At 30.7% G+C, this 20,653-nt stretch overlaps 1 protein-coding gene across 4 annotated transcripts in view; it reads left to right on the top strand.

Moving 5' to 3' along the window:
- The first annotated feature begins 731 nt into the window (after positions 1 to 731).
- The window catches only part of LOC148313846 (arginine kinase), a 67,072-nt gene continuing 47,150 nt past the window's right edge, over positions 732 to 20,653 (top strand). The window contains exons 1-2 of one of the 4 annotated variants that reach the window (XM_088257232.1): positions 732 to 759; positions 2,169 to 2,566. In XM_088257232.1, coding sequence (XP_088113358.1) covers positions 2,523 to 2,566 — 44 coding nt within the window. In that variant the 5' untranslated portion in view covers positions 732 to 759; positions 2,169 to 2,522. Of the gene's footprint in view, positions 760 to 1,596; positions 1,840 to 2,168; positions 2,567 to 20,653 lie in introns of those variants that run through there. The other 3 variants (XM_088257207.1, XM_088257225.1, XM_088257216.1) reach the window with 3 other exon arrangements.

The following is a 20,653-nucleotide window of genomic DNA, read 5'->3' as shown; positions in this document are numbered from 1 at the left end:
CAATACCTTTTCTTCAAAATGCAAAAACAACACTTTCTGCCCTACAGGGCAGAAAGTGTTGTAAAATAAAAAAAAATATTTATCAAAAAGAAAAATTTACCCGCTACAGCGGGTAAATATTAAGTTAAAAATATGCCTCTTTTGCTGGGATATAGCACATTTTCTGGGCATTCCGAAAACATGCACAAGTGAAAATTGACGATTTTTTATTTATGACGTTCTTGAAAGGAGTGAGCGATATATGCCGTAAATCATGTTCCAATACCAATTTTTATTGAAGATTCCGTATCCGTAGTGGGGGGGGGCAAAAGTATAAAATGTTTTCAAAATTTCCCATCCTATTTCTTTTTAAATCTAACAAATAATCAAACCTAAGACTGCTTGAATTAAATTTAGATCAAAATAAGTGGCATACATCAATATTTATTTACTAATATTACGGTTAAAAAATGGGAATAATAGCCCTGTGCTACCCTTCCTACCTACCTACATAATATTTTTATTGGCGTATTTAGAAAAAAACACATTTAAACATTCGAATCATAGGTCAATGTCGTTGTGTTTTACAACCGAAGGCCCCTGAATATTTTTTATTTACTGATTATATTAATTTATTATTTCAATTTATCAAAGTACATTTGATATCGTACCCAAACAAAATCATCTGTATCACGTGCGTATATTTATTTAATCTTTTGTGTGATGTTTTTCTTTAAAATTTAATTTAAATTGCAACGAGTCGAAAGGAAAGTCGCATTTGTGAGTAAATTTATCATATCATTATTATTATAAATATCACGGTACATAATTTTAAAATATGTACATATCATACATATGTTTGCAAAAATCCTTACCGTAATTGCTTTAACTGAATGGGTACAAAATGGTTTAGATAATTATATATAAGTATATACTCACATTATCACTTTATTTCTTTTTTAAAAAAAGAGAAAGATTTGTGTTTTTATTATTTACACAAATATTTCAATTTCATACTATTTCTGTGAACCTAAGCGGCTTATTATTAGAAATAAGTATCAAATTGTGGTAGAGTGGGTTCGAATCGAGACACTCTGACTTAAGTCCGCGACACTTACCACGAGACCACAACCCGACACGGGTATCATTGCATCGATTTGATACGATGCCCTTTGCACCATCGGATGGAGAGGAGGGTCGGAAGAAGAAGAATAATAATATATTTTTTAGTATAAATAAAATATTGGACACAAAAATTAGTTTTATAAAAATTCAAACTAATTCTAATCAAAATATTTCACCGCATTATTACCGTTAAAAAAACGTTTTTCATCTCAATTGTTCATAATTTTTTAATGCCTTTTCGGTTAATTTTTGTCGATTTTTGTGCTCCTACAATAGGTATGGATGCTGTTATTTTACCACAGTATCTTGTTTTTGATGGAAGGTCTGTAGGATTTTTGTAAAAATACGATTAGAAGGAAACACTTCGGGGATTGCGTCTCGGCTAATAGCTGGTAAGGGTGGTTACTCCTGTTTTCGACCCATTTACCCACTAGTTGTCATCCCTCACCCACAAGCAGAATTCCGCCGATCAATACACACAAAAGTGAATACAGTACAGACTGGATGTCGAGCCGGCTCGCACTGTAGCGCACGTAAGTTTTCCTGGCAATTTCACCCATATTATTAATAACCGGTGACATTCAACGGTACGCCGGCAGCAGACAGCGACATTCCCAAATTACCAAACGAAATCGTGCCATCTATAGGTATTATCTTGTTTATCCGACAAAGTATCATTATTTACACCACTAAATCATATTCCCGGGTGTCTGTTGTGTAGGAATCAGTTGAAAGGTGTGTTGTTTTCTCTGCTAATGGTCAACTATAATTTTTAATGCTCTGTCGGGTTGTAATCGGCGAATGTCAAAAGGATGACATTTTCTTCTGTTTACGAAAGGGCGGGGGAGGAGATATTATGTCATGTGTTGCGTAACTTTTGATCTTAAACAAGCTTAAGAAAAAAGTATGTTTGTAAAATTATTAATAAATTATTAAATAAACATTTTGAATGTTTTTCTTGCAATTCGCGTTGCAATACAAGTTTTTTTTAATCGCATATCTTCTTGGTAAACGTTTTTAGTAATTGTATTTTATTTCTCATATAGTTTTGTTTTTCTTTTCAGGTCTTGATTCAGTGAATGATATCGGTTTGAGAAAGCACCACGTGCTAGGCACGTGGGTTCTAGGCATCCACAATTGTACGTCATCGCATTATTTCCCATGTACATAAAAATAACAAGAGATATATCGAAGCAGCATCCCTTGACGTCAGAGACAACGATAAAAAAATTGAAGATCGCCTTATTTTGAAAAACGACCGCGACACAAAGAAAAAAGTAAAAGAGAAGTCTGAGACTAAAGACAGGAAAGATTCAAAAGAGAAAAATAAATTGAAAAAGAGTACAAAAGTTCCATTTCTGTTGAAAGTCTGCTTCGCGACATTTCTTTTCACTCTAATATCTTTCAAAGTTTCTGAAATGTTTGTTCTGTGGTACACAACGTTCGCTGCCCAGAGGATCAGGTAAGTGTCAACATTTCATCTTCTGCACATATAAATACTATATTTTTATTGTATATTTTTATATTTTATCGAACGGTGTTTTCTTCATTTCATTGTAATCACTACAAACATTTTTTTTATAAGTTAAGTACCTAAGTACCTGAATTACTAAATAATTCGCCATAGTAGGATTGGTTTAAATCAAGCCATCCATAGAACAAAGGTAAATTGTAGGTTTTTACTTGGTGGAAGTGCATTTGACATAAAAATAAAATGATAATAATTCGGTAGAATATACTTCATGATGGTTTCTGCCAATAAAAACTTGTCGAAGACCACACGTTACATGTTTTCAATTTAAGCATAAATATGTCATTCTCTATCACGAGTAGAATTAAGAATGTCACACGTGTATAAAGTGATCACTTGAACCAGCCCATAACAGGTCGTAAGCTCTCTGTGAATTCCCAGACTTATATTTCTTTTGTTGAGATATCAATAATTAAAAAAAATTAACACCCTTTTCCATTTGAATTTTATTTGACCAGTGACCGAGTTTCGTCGATGCTGACATCATTAGACTGGTGATGTCGGTAATGACGAAACCCGATCGCTAATCAAATAATAAAATAAGGATAAAAACTTTCTCATTGCATTTTTAAATCGTTGAAATTGAAATGGTTATAAGAGTCGCTAAAATATAATTAATCTCTTGCCTTAATGATAATATTATAATATCAGTACTCAGCTCCCGAAAATTAGCTAACTTCCATGCCGGGCTCAAACCAATTTTGCTATGACGAAGTAGGCACATGAATACCTGTTGAATATTAATGATTTTCTACTCATTTACATACAATTTATTTTATTTTTAATTGTGTTAGGGTATTTTATTACAATTTTGAAGAAGGATACGATTTGGATACCCAAAACAAACGTTAAGTTCATATGTGAACGCCTAGGTTTCTTTAGATCATCAGAAATTTGAATTACATCTACAGTTAGAATTTTTTACCGGCTCAGCACAATAACCCTTCGATCATCGAGCACTTCAGATATCGGCAGACTATCGGAGCCCAAGGCGTATAACGTGGTCCCAATACAAATTTCGGTGATAGGACCTTCGCCCTACCTGGTCCCGCAGCCTAAAACAAATAACTCAATACCCAACTTTTCCAAATCTCTTACCCACAGTAACTAGATTAAATCTAAATACTTCACTTTCACTTGTACCTGTAGACATTGATTGCATTGGATGAATATTTATACGCAAATATCTAAAAAATGCAAAACTGTAAAATACGTAAATTGTAAACAGTAACGTCATAAAATTTTCAGGAAAACGGTACTGCATAGTTTGGCCATTTAAAAAAAACAATATTATTATTATTTATTATCCATTTTTAAAAAGGTTTACTCGTGTATTAGATTTCGATTATTTACGATTTGCGATTCAGCGATTTGCATTTTATGATTCAGATTTTTTTTCGTACTGTTTAAGTGATTTTTACAAGACCTCAAATAATACTTTTCGTGATATAAAAGTTTATATTTGATTTGCAAGTATTATAAATTATCTTCTGCCAAAAAATAAAAAGGGATTTCAATTGTTATTTATGTATATTAATGAATTTATAATCTAGCTATGGGTTATATCGCTCACTCCTTTCAAGAACGTCAAAAATCAAAAAACTTAAATTTTCAGGAGAACGTTTTTAAAGTTTAAAAATATAATACAATGTATTAAAAATAAATATCAAGCCACTTTTTGAACTTTTTACTGTGCAACAGATCTTTTTAGGTAAAACCTGAAGGTTTTTTCTCCATTTGAAAAATATTTAGTACATTTAAAAAAAATAATTAAACAATACCTTTTCTTCAAAATGCAAAAACAACACTTTCTGCCATTTAGCGGGTAAATATTAAGTAAAAAATATGCCTTTTTTGCTGGGACAAAATAGTACATTTTCTGGGCATTCTGAAAACTTGCACAACTGAAAATTGACGATTTTTGATTTATGACGTTCTTGAAAGGAGTGAGCGATATGTTAATATAGGTTCCCGTGTTCACATTTGTACAATTATATATACGAGTATATTCATTATGTTTTATTTTTTTATGCTACGATATCTACTTTTCTATCTGAAAATCCCTGAATAATCTTAATCGAAAATCTAACACCTTTCATGATTATTGCAAGCATTAAAACATTAAACCAAAACATTCTCATTTTCTCTACAATTTGCAGATCCCTTGAAAATATTTTTCAGTAGTTTGAATTTTCACCGATAGGTGGATTCTAACCATTTTCCTCGTATTGCTTGTTGGTGTAAATCTTCGCTACCGTCCGCTTTGATTTTCCGCCAAAAGATGACGCGCCGATTTTTTGAAGTTGTTACTTTTCGACGATTTTTTTATTGTCTTAAAATCAAATTAAATATTTCTTTGTTGTGTCATCGTAATAAAAAAAATTCTCTATCAAAATAACAGAACTTAGTCAAATACAACTCCTCCCAAGAACTATGGAGTTTTTTTTTAATCTTTAGCACAATCTCAATGTTTTTCATTGGGAACTAATCTGCATTATTTACTGATTGACATATTTCTACGTATTTATTATGCAATAAGTACGGCACATAAATACAAACTAAATTATAATTTTTTTCCAAATATTTTCAATGCCTATTTGCCAATTGTTTATGTATTATAAAATTGGTCTCTTATATTTCTTGAAAAGTTGCAAATGTGTTTTTCCTGGGTTCAGTTGACAAGTGTGTAACATTATTACCTACCAAAATAACGTCGAGGGTGTGTTCGTGTCCAAAACACATCACAATTTAACCACATACTATTTTTGTGGTTATCAAATAATTTTCCCCCAAATGTCGTTCGTTATTATTTTCTAAGTAGGTACATAACATTTTTTATAGAAACACGCCATTTTATACTCTCAAAAGCATTATTATTTATAAGAAAAACGGTAAGTCATCTAATTTAATGTGGGGTCGCTTCCATGAAAATATTCCTGGAATATTTTTTTTTATAAATACAGTAAGATTAAATTTAAAAATTACAGTTTTCTTCTTCTTCTTTATTTAGGACTACGTCCTGTTATTCTCCGGTCCGCTCCTGGGAGTTGGAAGACCAGCTGTCTTCCATTGTTTAAGTGGTCTTCCTGGGGACTGTTACCTCTTATGCTGCTGTGTGCTGCTATTCTTACCACTCGATCCGAACTTGTTCTTCCCACATGATTTCTCCAGAAACGTCTTCTTTTTCTTCCCCCTCGCACATCTTCCACATTTTTCTTCATCAATGTTGAGATATTAATTTTAAAAATATTCATACAAATAACTCCATGTGGAGCAAATCCAGAATTCTCTAGAAGAAATTTGGACACAATTAAAATATTGCGAATATATTATTTCAATCAGATAAAGGCGTTAGTTTAAAATAACGCATTTTTATGAGCACTAATCTCACTCTAAAAATTATTTAATAGTTGATTTTTTTCGTCACCGATGTTCATTATTTGCATGTGATCTATAAGTTAAGTTACTTAAGTTGAAATAAAATGTTGTAGATATTAGTCTCAATGTCATAATGGTCATGAAATAAGCAAATGAATGTAGTTTTATGACGAGTTGTAGAGACAGGAAGACCCGTTTAAGTGGAGTTTCCTTAACTTGTATCATACAATCTGACTAAGTACATTTTCACCCACTTAACACAAACAACAAGATAATAGGCACAAAACGTTCCATCAACATATTTTAAAATCTTTATGATAGATCGAAAATTCTGGATGAAGTATTTAATATATTATGACATGTGATATTGTGTATACAGTTATCTGTATGTTGAATATAAAATGTATACTAATCATACTTTTAGAAAAAAAGCAATGAAAATAGATTTTTCATTTTTATTTTGTGTAGTTTTTAGAGGAAAAAATGACACATTTAAATAACCTGATATCTAGAATCAGCTGTGAACAATATGTTTTTTTAAACAGCAACAGAATGTTTACTTTTGTACAAAAAACTAAACAAAATAAAGTGATTGTCCAGTGGTAACAAACTTTTATTATTATTGTTAACAGTCTGAAATATGTAATATAAAAATGGGAAAAGCATGAGTTATGTGAAAAAAAGGCCATTATATTACATAGCACTTGATGATTGGTACCCAACAAAAGAACCCTTTGATTCAAAGTTTACGTACGGTATACCTATTACGTAATTTAACATTAGTTAAATTTCCATTTTTTACGATATAGGTTACGAATGTATGCGCAAAGTATTACCTTGAAAGTTAAGGTAAAGTCAATGCTAGATTGACGACCTTTTGGAATGTGGATATATGAGATCAAATATGTATTACGTATTAGTATTTACACCCGCAAACATTAGCGAATTATATACAGGCACGATGAGCATGCATGTGGTCTCGAAATTGTATTTTTTTGTTCATAAAATTCTTTGATTACAAAACATTGTCATCTCGAGAAATACGCTCGTGTGCTGATTAATCTATTAAAAAAATATTTTCTGACGCTTGAAAAATATATATTTTGTTAACGTATTCTGGAGGCCTTTTCCTGAGACCCTGTAGTAAAGGGGGCTTATTGTCGAAAATAAATACTTGAAACAATTACAATAAAAAACATCTTGTTTTATGTTATGAACCTATAATATGTCCATAACACAAAAACTACGGTCGTGTAGACGACACCGCCAATCCAGATTTATTTTTAATTTATATTTATCTAATTATAACGCCGTTTAGATAAAAAGTAAATCATAAATATTGAATTTCCGTCAAGACTTGGAAAGGGGTCTCCAATTTTGATTGCGTTGGAGACTTTGTAAATGCTTATTCCGGCACCTACATATACTATGAAGTAATTTTTTTTTTAACCGTTAGATATCGCAATTGAATATAATCAATAGAGAGAAACAATACTTTAATTATTTTATTATAATAGCCTGAGTACGAGTAGTACAATAGATTTTTTTTGTTACGTAATATTGAGGTTCCGATCGAATCAATTAAATGATGATAACGACGATTGAGTATAATCAGTACCAAATTATATTTACTATTGATTTAAAAAGGGTATTAAGGCGGGATATTCGACAGCCTGTATCTTAATTTTGTTAAAAAAAAACCAGGTAACGTAATGAATTTTTTTGCTTAAAACACTGTTTTTGTATTGATTTTTTTTCTTCTTAATAAAAACAATTTTTGAAAAGAAAAGAGCCATTAAAAGGTTAAGGAGTTAAAAAAAATGTGTAAAAATATTTTTTCAATTTATGTATATTCTAAAAATAAATATTGTGCGCAAACAACAAACGGTAGCGTACTGAATTGTATATTTGAGAGTAAACCCTCAAAGCACTATTAATAATGAAAAAAAATAATATCAGGTCGTCAAAGTAAATTATACGTTCAACTCCAAACTTGTTTGACAGAAATAAAATCATTTTAATTAGACTTCATTATTATGTCATGATAGTTTTGCTTTGTTCACTGGATCATTCGAACTTTCATGTCGGCTTTGTTTAGCAAAACTGCAAATGCGACTGGAACATTGCGTGACCCTCAAATATTGTATTTTAATCCATTAAGTAATTGAATTTTATAACTAAACTGGAAGTCTCTGTAACGAAACTTTGTTCTTCTTCAAACGCAATAATTAAATACATAATTATTGACAACATTTTAAGTGTGTCCAAATACATGTTCACAAATCTGGATTACCTCCAATTAGGAAATTTTAATTTTTTTGACAATTCAACAAAGGTGAAGAAGAATATGGAAATATATATATATATATATATATATATATATATATATATATATATATATATATATATATATATATATATATATATATATATATATATATATATATATATATATATATATATATATATATATATATATATATATATATATAAATATATATATATATATATATATATGTATATATATATATATATATATATATATATATATATATATATATATATATATATATATATATATATATATATATATATATATTTATATATATTTGAGTAGTGAGGTTGTCAATCATGGGTAGAATTGGTGATTGTTACACGTTTGTAAAGTGATCACATAAACCAACCTATGACGGTTGTAAGATGTCCGTGAATGCCCAGATTTCTATATTCTTCATTTATGTTGAGATGTCAAAAAATAACATAATTGTTCATTTATTTACTACTATTGTAGAAGAGGTTATGACGAGGAATGGAAAGTGTTCTGTACCGTGAGGATGGTTCATCATCAGAAAGGTACATAGAGTTCTCAACGAGATATTTTGCCGCATTGGGATGTAGAGGTATCAAGTAGTGGTGGAGATTGTAGGTTTGCGCGCTGATTGAAAAGAAGCCATTTTATTTCAGTGCGAAATATGAAAGCTACTACTCCTTTTTTATCTCATGATTCTGCAGACTTCTAGACGATCAGTAAATTCTGTATCGGCTTAAAAATAGAAAACATGTATTATGATTATTGTATGTATTTCCAATGTCATCTTATATATATTGACTATCAATTATTTATTTCAGTTAAAGACTAGCTGTTGCATTTCACATGGTTGTGAATCATATCACATGTTTTTTTTTAATCTTCACTATTTATCGTGTGAATTATAACACCTGTCTGTAATCTTTGGAAAATAACCTTGAACGAAGAACATTAACGTCATAATTTTGTTAAAAAGAAGATTGTTATTATTACTATCTTAGGTAGATTTACAGATATGTTTTTTCTTTCCAAATGATTCAAAATGTTCCAAACTTCAGAACAACAAAATCCGTATGATTACTCTTAAAATAGAAGTCGAAATGTTGGAAAAAGTTAACGTTGTATTATCAACTGAAAAATATTTCATTAATTGATTCGGCAGTCACTTTGTGGTAAAATCTATCCATTTTTAATTCATATTTTACTTAGTAAATACCACTATTTCATAGTGGTATTTACTAAGTAAAACATTAATTAAAAATGAAAAATATTTCATCTCTGCTTTTAGTTTGCAATTGGAATAGGTGATTTTAATAATTAAAAAATTGTTAAGAAAACCTTATATTATAAAATATAATTTTAGTTTTCAATGGAATAACGTAACGAAAATGTTTTCAAAAACGAATTCATATATATTTTCTGAATGGCGTACTTAATTATTTTCTGGTTTTGTGTTCTTTTCTTACTCATTCGTTCCACATGTCCAAACCATTTCAACTTACCTTTTAAAATTTGATCGATAATGCTTATCTTAGCTTATATTTCTCATACTTCATCATATGAATATCTATCATGTATCGTTTTGCAATGTGAGTAATCACATTCAGTGTAGATTAAAACCAATATTTTTAGCTTTTCCACTTTTTTATTTGACCAGCGACCGGGTTTCGTCGTTACCGACATCATCACGAAGTGTCAGTGGATAATATAAAACATTCAGTGTACTTTCATCCCTCTTTTGCCTACTCCACGATTCACTTCCATACGTTTACGGCTGGTACCAATACTGAAAATCACATTATAAAAACATAAATCACGATCGATCACCCTTGGCAAATAATATTATCGGCGGTTAATAAAGAGTTAAGTTTATTATTAAATTTTGTAACGCCATGCCCAGATAGGCACAACAAATTTCAACACGACTCCTTGAGATAAACACATTTGGTTTCTGGCCAAGATTTTACTCATTTTGATATCGGATCTAATCATAGAATAGCAATGAAAATATTTTTGAACCGATGAAATTTTGCAAAACAAACGAATAAAAGTTATTTCGACAGAAGCCGAGCTCTGAAGGGAATATAGCCCTTTAATACTGACCTTCTAGAAATTCTCAAAACTCTTCCAAAACGATAAAATAAAATATCAGTTACCGTTAAAAATGTACTGCCGTATTTTTGGAGGAGAGATTTTTTTTGGAAGATATAAAATAATGGTATATAAGATAAAAGATAATGCGTTGAGATTGTTTGGGCATTCGAATCGAATGAATGAAGAAAGAATAGGAAAACAAATTTATGAGGCGAATGTATTTGGTAATAAAAATAGAGGAAGACCGAAGAAAACTTGGCATGATCAAGTATTGCAAATACTTGAATGTGGTCAGGTCAGGAGTCGTAATATTCGGCGGGTTTGTATGAGGAGATACGTGAATGTGGAAGTAGCGAAGATGTTTGCAAAGACAGATTGGTGTGGCATTCTATTATTTCTACCTAATCCTGCAGGGAAGCGGCGTGATGTTTAGTTAGTTATGTAAGATAATCTTTTCACGAGGCAACAATTATGTAAAAAAATGTCATGCAATATTGTTTTTAAGGATCATCAACCTTATGAATTTATTATTTACCATACACATACACATTCATTTTTAAGACATATAAACTAATTGTGCTAAAAAATTCAGTACAGAATAGGCAAGAATAATAATAAAATAAATATTTAAAAAAATATAATAATAAAAAGGCAAGACGTGAACGCAACAAAAATTTGAATCTATTTTTTGTTTCAAACTAATACGTATAAGGGAAGGTAACCTTGTACACAGGAAATATCTAAATAAGCAATGACTTTCTACAACCTGTTATTGATCTTCGATGAACACTTCCATGTGTTTCTTTACCACTTTTATTTTTCATATTATTTTCTGACATCTCATCAAAGATGAAGAAGAATATGGAAGTCTGGGCATTTACGGGACTGACGTCCGTCATAGGCTGGTTTAAATGATCACTTTACACACGTGTAACATTCAACAATTCTACTCATTATTGACAACCACACTACTTAAATTCATGGAAGTTCTATATATATATATATATATATATATATATATATATATATATATATATATATATATATATATATATATATATATATATATATATATATATATATATATGAACCTCACCAATAGATGTCTCTAGTAAAGTTCTAGTAATTCAAGAACAATATTTTGAAATTAATTAATATAAGTATATAGAACTTCCAAGAATTTGAGTGGTGTGGTTGTCAATAATGGGTAGAATTGGTGAATGTTACACGTGTGTAAAGTTATCACTTAAACCAGCCTATGACGGTGTCAGCACAGTAAATGCCCAGACCTTCATATTCTTCTTCATCTTTGATGAGTTGTCAAACATAATATGAAAAATAACTCATATAATTGGAGATAATCTAAATTTGGACACACTAAAAATGTTGTGAAATTTGAATAGATCAATTTAAAATTACAAACGTGACATGCACGGTAATATTAACAAATTTTCTCTGCATAAGTTTCATCGAGAAACTACAGAATGATTAATGATTCCGATGAATACTGAAGAACCTTGGGATAATTTTGAAATGCCTCAGAAACTATCCGTGTTCAACCATTATTCCTTTTATCCCGGAGGGTTAAGCAGTGAACCGTAAGTAATCGAGAGAGCTGGATCGAATAACAATATAATATAACGCTAACAACACTTACAAATTTCACAGTAGGTAGGCAAAGACATTACATAAAATTAAGTAGGTACGAGTACAAACATCCTGTCCAATTTAGTGTTTTGAAACAGCATCTTTAAAATAATCATATCAGATTTTCTGGTTAGTTATTTTCGCCAAATTTTTCTATTTGTACCGAACAATACACATTGTGTTGTCAAGATGCTATCTTCATCTTATGAACGTAACCGAGATGATTCAGTTGAGGATAACTTAAAAATGTAAAAGTGGGAAAATTCGCTGACTTAAATAAAAATATTTTTAATCAAAATGTTCAAAGTTTTTTCAAATGTATCTATATATCGTAGTCGTACAGGAGAAAGTGACCAACTAACAGAACGTAAAATATTCAGGAGGGCCATTTAAGTCACTTTTGCTTGGCAAGAAAATAAACATCGATGCAGTTAGTCATTTTTAACAAGTGATTATATTTTACTTCCAAGTTTAAAATCGCTTTGGGGTTTTTACAGGGCAATATTGAGCTAGTAAGATATCAAATAGTCTATAATCACGTTTTTGTAAAAAATGCACTTGGTCACTTTTTCCTGTGTGATTACGATATAATGAATAGCACTGGAAACATTTAATTTTATTTTATTTCTGACCATTTCTTTATCCGATACTAAATTTATCCACCAACAATTAAGGAAACTATGTTGAGATATACATTATAGTATATATGAAACCAGAGAAAGTCCGAGGAAAACTCGGCTTGTCAAGTTTTTCATATTTCAGGCGTCTCCTGATACAGAAATAATTCGGAAAATTCTCACCTATGTTTAAGTGGTGAAAGCTGTTAACATCACAAAGTTGTCAACTGATGGCAGCACCATCTGTTAGTTTCGGTAAAGATAAAATTGTTACAACCCTACATATATACAACTTTCGAAAGTTAATCCAATATAGATTTTCAATGTTGAGCAGACAGGTAAACGTCTCACTATGTACGAATGCAATGCAATCATTGAAGGCAGCCGATGCCTGGTCGTAAACTCTGCTTGGTACTTTCATTTTTCTTCGTATAAAAATAGGTGCTTCGTCTCTGTTGAGATACCTTTAACGTGTATTAGGAATAATAATTTATTGAAAACAATGATCGGATTAAAATAATCTCCTCGATAGCTACTAAAGCGCTGAAATAACAAATAATGGGAGGCGCGCATGTATGGTACAAGCAAATCGTGCAGTATTGGTTGCTTCAAAAAAATACGTACATTATTTTAATTAAAAATACAGAGTATTTTTTTGATATCTCATCAAAGATGAAGAATATGGAAGTCTGGGTATTTACGGGGCTGGCGACCGTCATAGGCTGGTTTAAGTGATCACTTTACACACGTGTAACATTCACCAATTCTACCCATTATTGACAACCACACTACTCAAATTCTTGGAAGTTCTATATATATGAACCAATTTTGAAACATTGTTCTTGAATCACTAGAACTTCACTAGAGACATCCATTGGTGTCACGAAAAGAAGCTTTTTACTGAGCAGAAACTCTTTTATTAGTATGTGAGGTCCGAATCCTGGATTATAATCACACACATGAGAAACGCCAGAAAACATCATTTTCATTTTTATTATTTAAGCTTATAATTTGACCAGATAATTTATTTACAACATTTTGAGTGTGTCCAAATACTTGTTCACAAAATCTGGATTATCTCCAATTACAGGAGTTATGTCAAAAAATAATATGAAAATAACTCCTGTAATTGGAGATAATCCAGATTTTTGTGAACAAGTATTTGGGCACACTCAAAATGTTGTAAAATTACGGAGCGTTGATCTCATATGATAAACGTATTGTAAACGCTTTAACCATTAGTATTGATGTTTAAGTTAGATCATTTGGTTTTTTCATATCGCTCACTCCTTTCAAGAACGTCATCAATCATCAATCAAAAAACATGATTTTTCAGGAGAACGTTTTTAATGTTAAAAAATATAATACAAAGTATTAAAAATAAATATCAATCCACTTATTGAACTTTTTACTGTGCAACTGATCTTTTTAGGTAAAACCTGAAGGTTTTTTCTCCATTTGAAAAATATTTAGTATATTTTAAAAATAATTAAACAATACATTTTCTTCAAAATGCAAAAACAACACTTTCTACACTGCAGCGGGATATGTCGCTTTTGCTGGGATATAGTACATTTTCTGGGCATTCCGAAAACATGCACAACTGAAAATTGTCGATTTTTGATTTATGACGTTCTTGAAAGGAGTGAGCGATATATCATAACAAATGTTTGGATTACTGCCAACTGAGCAAAGTATTATAAACTCACAAATTGACTTGTTTCATACTGAAGGAAAATATTTTACACAGGAAAACAAAGTTTTTTCATTCATGCCGTCATAAATTTAAAACATAAATATAGATTTGGGCGTAAATTCACATAAATATGACTTTGCACTGTAAACTAATATGTATTTATAGTGAAAAAATGTTTTTGTAGCAACTACATTTGTAAGAAATACATATTTGTAAGTAGTTACTTTTTATGTTACTATCCAGAATATAGACATATTTTAACTAATATATGCGATGGGTATATTAGTTTTTTTTTAATAACTTTTTTTATACAAAGTGACTGAAATCAGTTATAGCAAATAAAAACTTAGCAAAGGGTAAACTGGCAGTACACAACAAAATCGTGGTACCACCCCTAATGTATAGAAGTGAAGCATGGAGTAGTCAAAAGTAGGATGAAAGTAAATTGAATGCTGTTTAAATTCGATCTCTCAGACGAATTTTTACTGTTTTCTCGGTTATATTCTTTATTTACCGGTTGAAACTGAATTATTTTTACTATTTGTTTTCATAAAATAAAAGTTCAATTCAAGAAATGTATCGACTCTAAGACATCCGTATGTAAATATAACTATTTTTATTTTCTTAGGATTAACAATGGCGTCCGTTGTTTTTACTAATTAATCAGACAGCTTTAATACTGACTTATCAAATAATTGATAACCATTTATAAAAAATGCAGGTTTGATTCATAATTCATATAATTACTAGATACAACTAAAGCCATAACTTCATATGCGTACGTTAATATTTAGTTATAATTTATAAACAAGCACAATTGCAATAAATGTTAAAAAAAAATAATGTAATTAATACTAGTAAATTATACATTTTCCGAATTTTTAATAGGTAGTCGCAGGAATCCTTTGTTTCCTACTAAAATTTTCCATCTTCATTATCTTTGCATGCGAGTAAAAATATGAATAGCACATATGTATGTATTTTTTAAATATTCATATGTGTCGTGGTGACGCAACCGTATTTTTGCTAAATGCATTCAGTAAATAGTGGGAGCCTTCATGTCGCCAGTCTGCCTATGTCGTATGGTTTCAGACGCAAGACGTGGCAACAGCAATGCAACAGCCAGTCACCTGATCTGAGAATTAATTTGAGCCTCATTAGAATATTGTCGCTAGGTTGAAAAGTACCTCACGTATATTATAGTTACACGAGTACCACTTCAGATGAATTGATTTGAAGAAGACGAAAAAATAGTCTTCCTTCGTAATTTTGATAAAATGTTTAAAATTATCCCGTTCCTTGTTATTGCAAATGATACATTATTACGCCCTAACCAGAAACACGAAAAACTGTTATATATTTTATTGTAACAGCCGGACATGTCTGGATTCAAAACTCCTATACACCGAATGCAAAACCTCAGCAATGATTTCGCGGACCATATCGATATCTGGAATATGTCACTTCCTAACTATAAAGCAATAATAATTACAATATTTCAGGCTAATGTATACTAAATAATATAGTCATAAAATAAACCCTGAAGAGGGCAATAGGTTGTTGCCGAAACTAGTTGGTTGTTAATAAAAATGTGAGTGGATCAAAAAATAATGTCTTTTTATTTCTCAATATAATATATCACTATGATCCACATAGTCAATGCTTTCAATATGCAAAATATAATGCATAATTCCTGGTTTTTTATATGTTCATCCTTGTTTAGAGTACTTTTCGAACCAACAATAGACTTAAAAGAGAAGAAATATTATTTCATCATAAAGTATACATGTAATATATTATGTACAAATTGGCTACGGTCATTAATAAAGGAAGATTGTTTCAAACATTATTGTTTTTTTAAATGTGTAATAGATATCGATATAAATGATCAATATTCGTGATAATCCAACGATTATGTATACGAACGTGTAGATTTTTCGATGGATTATCATCGATTGTATAATCGGTCATGTGCGAAAGTTATCGTTTCAGCGCAGTGACGATAACAGCAATTTGACTACTATTAGGTAAAAAAAAAAACAAATGTTTTATTTTTGACATCCCGACATAGATGAAGCTTAATGCTAGCTAGTGTGTACAATAGGCCTTTGTCAGGATAATGGATTATTGGCTAATAAATTAATATGAAAAATCACAAGACTATCGATAACATTCTTATTGAAATCTGTAGGGAACTAAGGCATATCAAAGATTAAACTTTAGATATTTGAATAAAACGAAAAACGTGCGTTTGCATACGTCATCAAATTTCCGTCATCGAACGTTTTATGACGTCATATGGTTTATTGTCTATGGTTTATAGAGCTGTAATAGTAGTAGTACGGATTGTTTGTTAACCACTACACTACCATTTGTGTTATACAAATATGAGGGGAGGATGGACCATAGACATCAACAAATAGAACCGCCAATAGTTTAGCAATGACACCAATATTAAAAAAAACTCCATCGTTTCTGTAACGTCATTTATTGCCAACTTACGAAAATAACTTTTTTCGAAGACGAATTTTCCAAAAAAAAATATTAATTATATCGGCTGTTATAAACACAAAACGAGTCTAATACAATCCTTTATAGGTTGAGTATGTTAAATTAGATATTCCTCCCATCTGACAAAGATCCATTCACCAAGTGGATGATAACAGAAGAAAGTGGATTATAATATCATGTACCTACTTCATTCTACTTACTACCAGTGCAGTTTACTTTTGCTTGAAAATGAAACTCTTAGGTGTGTACCAACATATGCGCATCTACATATGCATACCACGTTGGCTTCTCAAGATAATAAGAAGTAGGGAGAGAGATATTGTATAGTTGGTGGGTATGAGGGAGATTTTTGTTTTTTCCCCTTCGTAATATTCTACTTCTCGCCTGCATTCGTGGGGGCGTACATAATACATACTATAATATTTTACTGTCAAATAATTATTTTAAAAAAATACTACCCACATTCAGTCTTAGGTATCATTGTACACTTTTTTGTAGTTTTGTAATTGCATTGTTTAAAATTATTTTAAAATCCTGTTTGAAAATAGACGTCTAACATTTATTTATTATAATTTTATATATTTTGTTGAGGTTAAACAGCTTTCCAGCTAAGAATGGGTGATGCACGTGAAAATAAAATCACATAATATTGGATCAATATTATAAAAATATCACAAGGTTTTTGTCATCAATGTTTTATTTTCGGACGCACGTCAGTCGGCCTAGGTCCCTATAAATAAACAATACATGTATTTTCTTACAAAATGTACTAGAAATGATATAAGATTTTACTTTCATGTTTAAAGTTTGGCAAGTCCACTGTCGCTTAAAAATATTCGTGTAATATTGATGAAAAGTCGTATCTTACATTTATGTAAACAAATGCATCGAACGATACTTTTTAATTAATTAAAATTCAGTAAAATTCACGCATTGGCTTCATTTTATTCGTTTTTCATTACGTTTAATATGGTTATTTCAGTGGTGGGCTGCAGGGGGCTCGGAGGGGCTCGCGCGAGCCCCTTGTTAAATTGAGAGAAAACAATATGGTATTATCTGATTAAATTAGAGCCATCAGAATTATCTACCATAAAAATGTCATATACTATATTTTGTCGTTTGATGTGCATACTAAATATTTTATTATTATTTTTAATTGTTATGTATTTTACATAGTTAAAACTAATATATCACATACATACATATATACCAACCAAATCGAAAGATACTTATAAATAAATCAAATTCGGTTAAATCCATTTATTGGCTTCTTTTTATTTGTTTTTTCACTACGTTTCAGTGAATTAGTATTGTGTGATATCACGTATGTATTTATCAACCAAATTACAAATCTTCCATTTATGTTAACAAATGAATCAAAAGATTATTTCATACAAATTCGCTAAAATCCACGCATTGGCTTCTTTTTATTTGTTTTTATTACATTTCAGAGAATTAAACATATTATTGTGCGATATCACATATTTACCAACCAAATCACAACTAGTGGTATATCACTAAATAGCAGTTCGTATTAAATATTGAATTGTTAGTACTTACTTACAAAATCTGTGATAATATTTGTCAACGAAATTTGGATATACATTTATATCGTGTTCTCTTTCAACTCATTGAAATGAAAAATAGCTCTTTCAGCAGCAAATAAAATATCGACAATCGTAGACACTTAGTCAGCCATAGTTGTTCGTGGTACCGACATCTCCGTTGCGCATTGCCTTGATTTGGCGGTCGCAGTTATAAATATATAGATGCAAATATAATTGATAATCGATCCGTTATTGTTATGACTCATGAGTAATAAAGCTTTTGCAAGAAAAAAATTATCTGAAACTGGTATGATAAAACTACAAAACATTACAGGATCGGCAAATAACTTCTTGGTATTTATTTTCGGGGAAATATACGAGTATTCGTACTTTTTTTTAAGATTGTTAATGCATTTATTATTTACCTTGCTTATTATGTAAAAGGTTTAAAGATCATTAAGTGGATTTTCGTTTCTTCTAACTAAAAAAAAGAGGGAAATACTTATTGACATGATAATGATACAAATATTTGTATATCAACACCATATTGCCATATCAAGAATATTATGGAAGTCCGGGTATATACACTGTAACATTCTAACAATCAACTAGTCACTAGTTAATCATGTGAATGTTACACGAATGTGTAGAGTGATCGCTTGAACCAGCCTATGGCAGTCTAGTAATTACTCAGTCTTCCATAACCTTCTTCATCTAAGTTGAGATATCAATATAAAAGTGGAAAAACCCAGATTTGTGGACAAGGATTTGGATACACTCAAAATGTTGTGGATATCAACATCGAGATGGTGTTTGACAATAATGCGAAATGCATCGGAAAACGTGTCACAGTAGATTTTATGAAATAGCGGTATTTACCAAGTGAACAAAAAAATGAATATTGCTTCAGGTCGGTTTGAAACCTTGCTAATGTGCTGATCGTGTATATGTATGTACATTCTCTGTACTCGTATACTTTTGAAGCCTTTGCAATTTTTCTAGTGCACTTTTGCCCGGGATGAAGGTGGCATTATGCAAGCGCTCGCCGACCGAGTGCAAGGCCCACCACCACACGCGCACCGCTGTCAGTGTGCGCACGTGTGCAGTGTGCATGCAAGATGCATCGTCACTTTTACCTTGACCGTCGCCACCGACTTGCGCATAGCCCCGAAGGCCGCGCTCGTGCGAGATGCATCTCCTCGTACATTTTCGCGGCACGGAACAGAAAGGCTCCTTGTTTTAAAAATCCATCGATACAAATACCGATTGCGGTTTGCGGCCTTTTTACTAGCTGGCTGCAGTTGCGGGTAGTTGGGATCTGGCTTATCGAGCGGCACCATTAGGGGTTACATAACAACTATCCCCCCCCCAAACCCCCTATTGAGTTACCCCCTCTGGCCTTTATGAAGGCTTTACAGCTGGTGTTATGTAAGAAAAATTTCAGGTCGACAATAGCCCGAGTTCGGTATTGATGTGACATTTATTTCAACGTTTAGTAGAAGGCATATTGAAATGAAATATTTAACCCTTATTTCAACATACGAGTATAATTCAGGCACCATTTTACGAGACTGACAAAGTTTTTGTACTTATCTAACATATATTTTTTTTTGTATACATATTTCTTAGCCACACTTAATGGTGCATAGGGCACCGTATTGGATACCATGTATTATATATAAATACCATAAATAATATTGTACCCAATATTTGTCTAATAATTAGAGACAACCATGAGTAGTTCTTGAAATTGGTTTTAAGACCATCTAAGGAAATTGTATATCTATTATTACTAGTCTATCATCTGTCTATGGTCCTATCATTCAATTTCTCATAAATCTAGACAAGGGAGCATTATTTCTGTAGTAAAATAACAAATTATTTATCTTACTTTTTAATTTTGCGACAAAATAAACATTAATGATAACTAAAGCACTTTTTAAGCACAAGTTTAACGTTATTACGACGTTTGTAGTTTAATTAATCTTGCAATTCATGGAATAATTAAAAATAACTGGATAAATCATATAGACTCGATCCCATTATTATCGTGTTTTATGGAAAGGATAAGAGTTTATGAAATATATATATATATATATATATATATATATATATATATATATATATATATATATATATATATATATATATATATATATATATATATATATATATATATATATATAAATATATATAATTAATAATATATAATTTAAAATC

This window comes from Brachycentrus maculatus, unplaced genomic scaffold (assembly GCF_059751285.1).
Source record: "Brachycentrus maculatus isolate JH-2025_06_01 unplaced genomic scaffold, ASM5975128v1 h1tg000005l, whole genome shotgun sequence".
NCBI classification, from domain to species: Eukaryota; Metazoa; Arthropoda; class Insecta; order Trichoptera; family Brachycentridae; genus Brachycentrus; species Brachycentrus maculatus.
The sequence above is the reverse complement of the archived record's forward strand: the minus strand, read 5'-3'. Positions and strand labels throughout refer to the sequence as shown.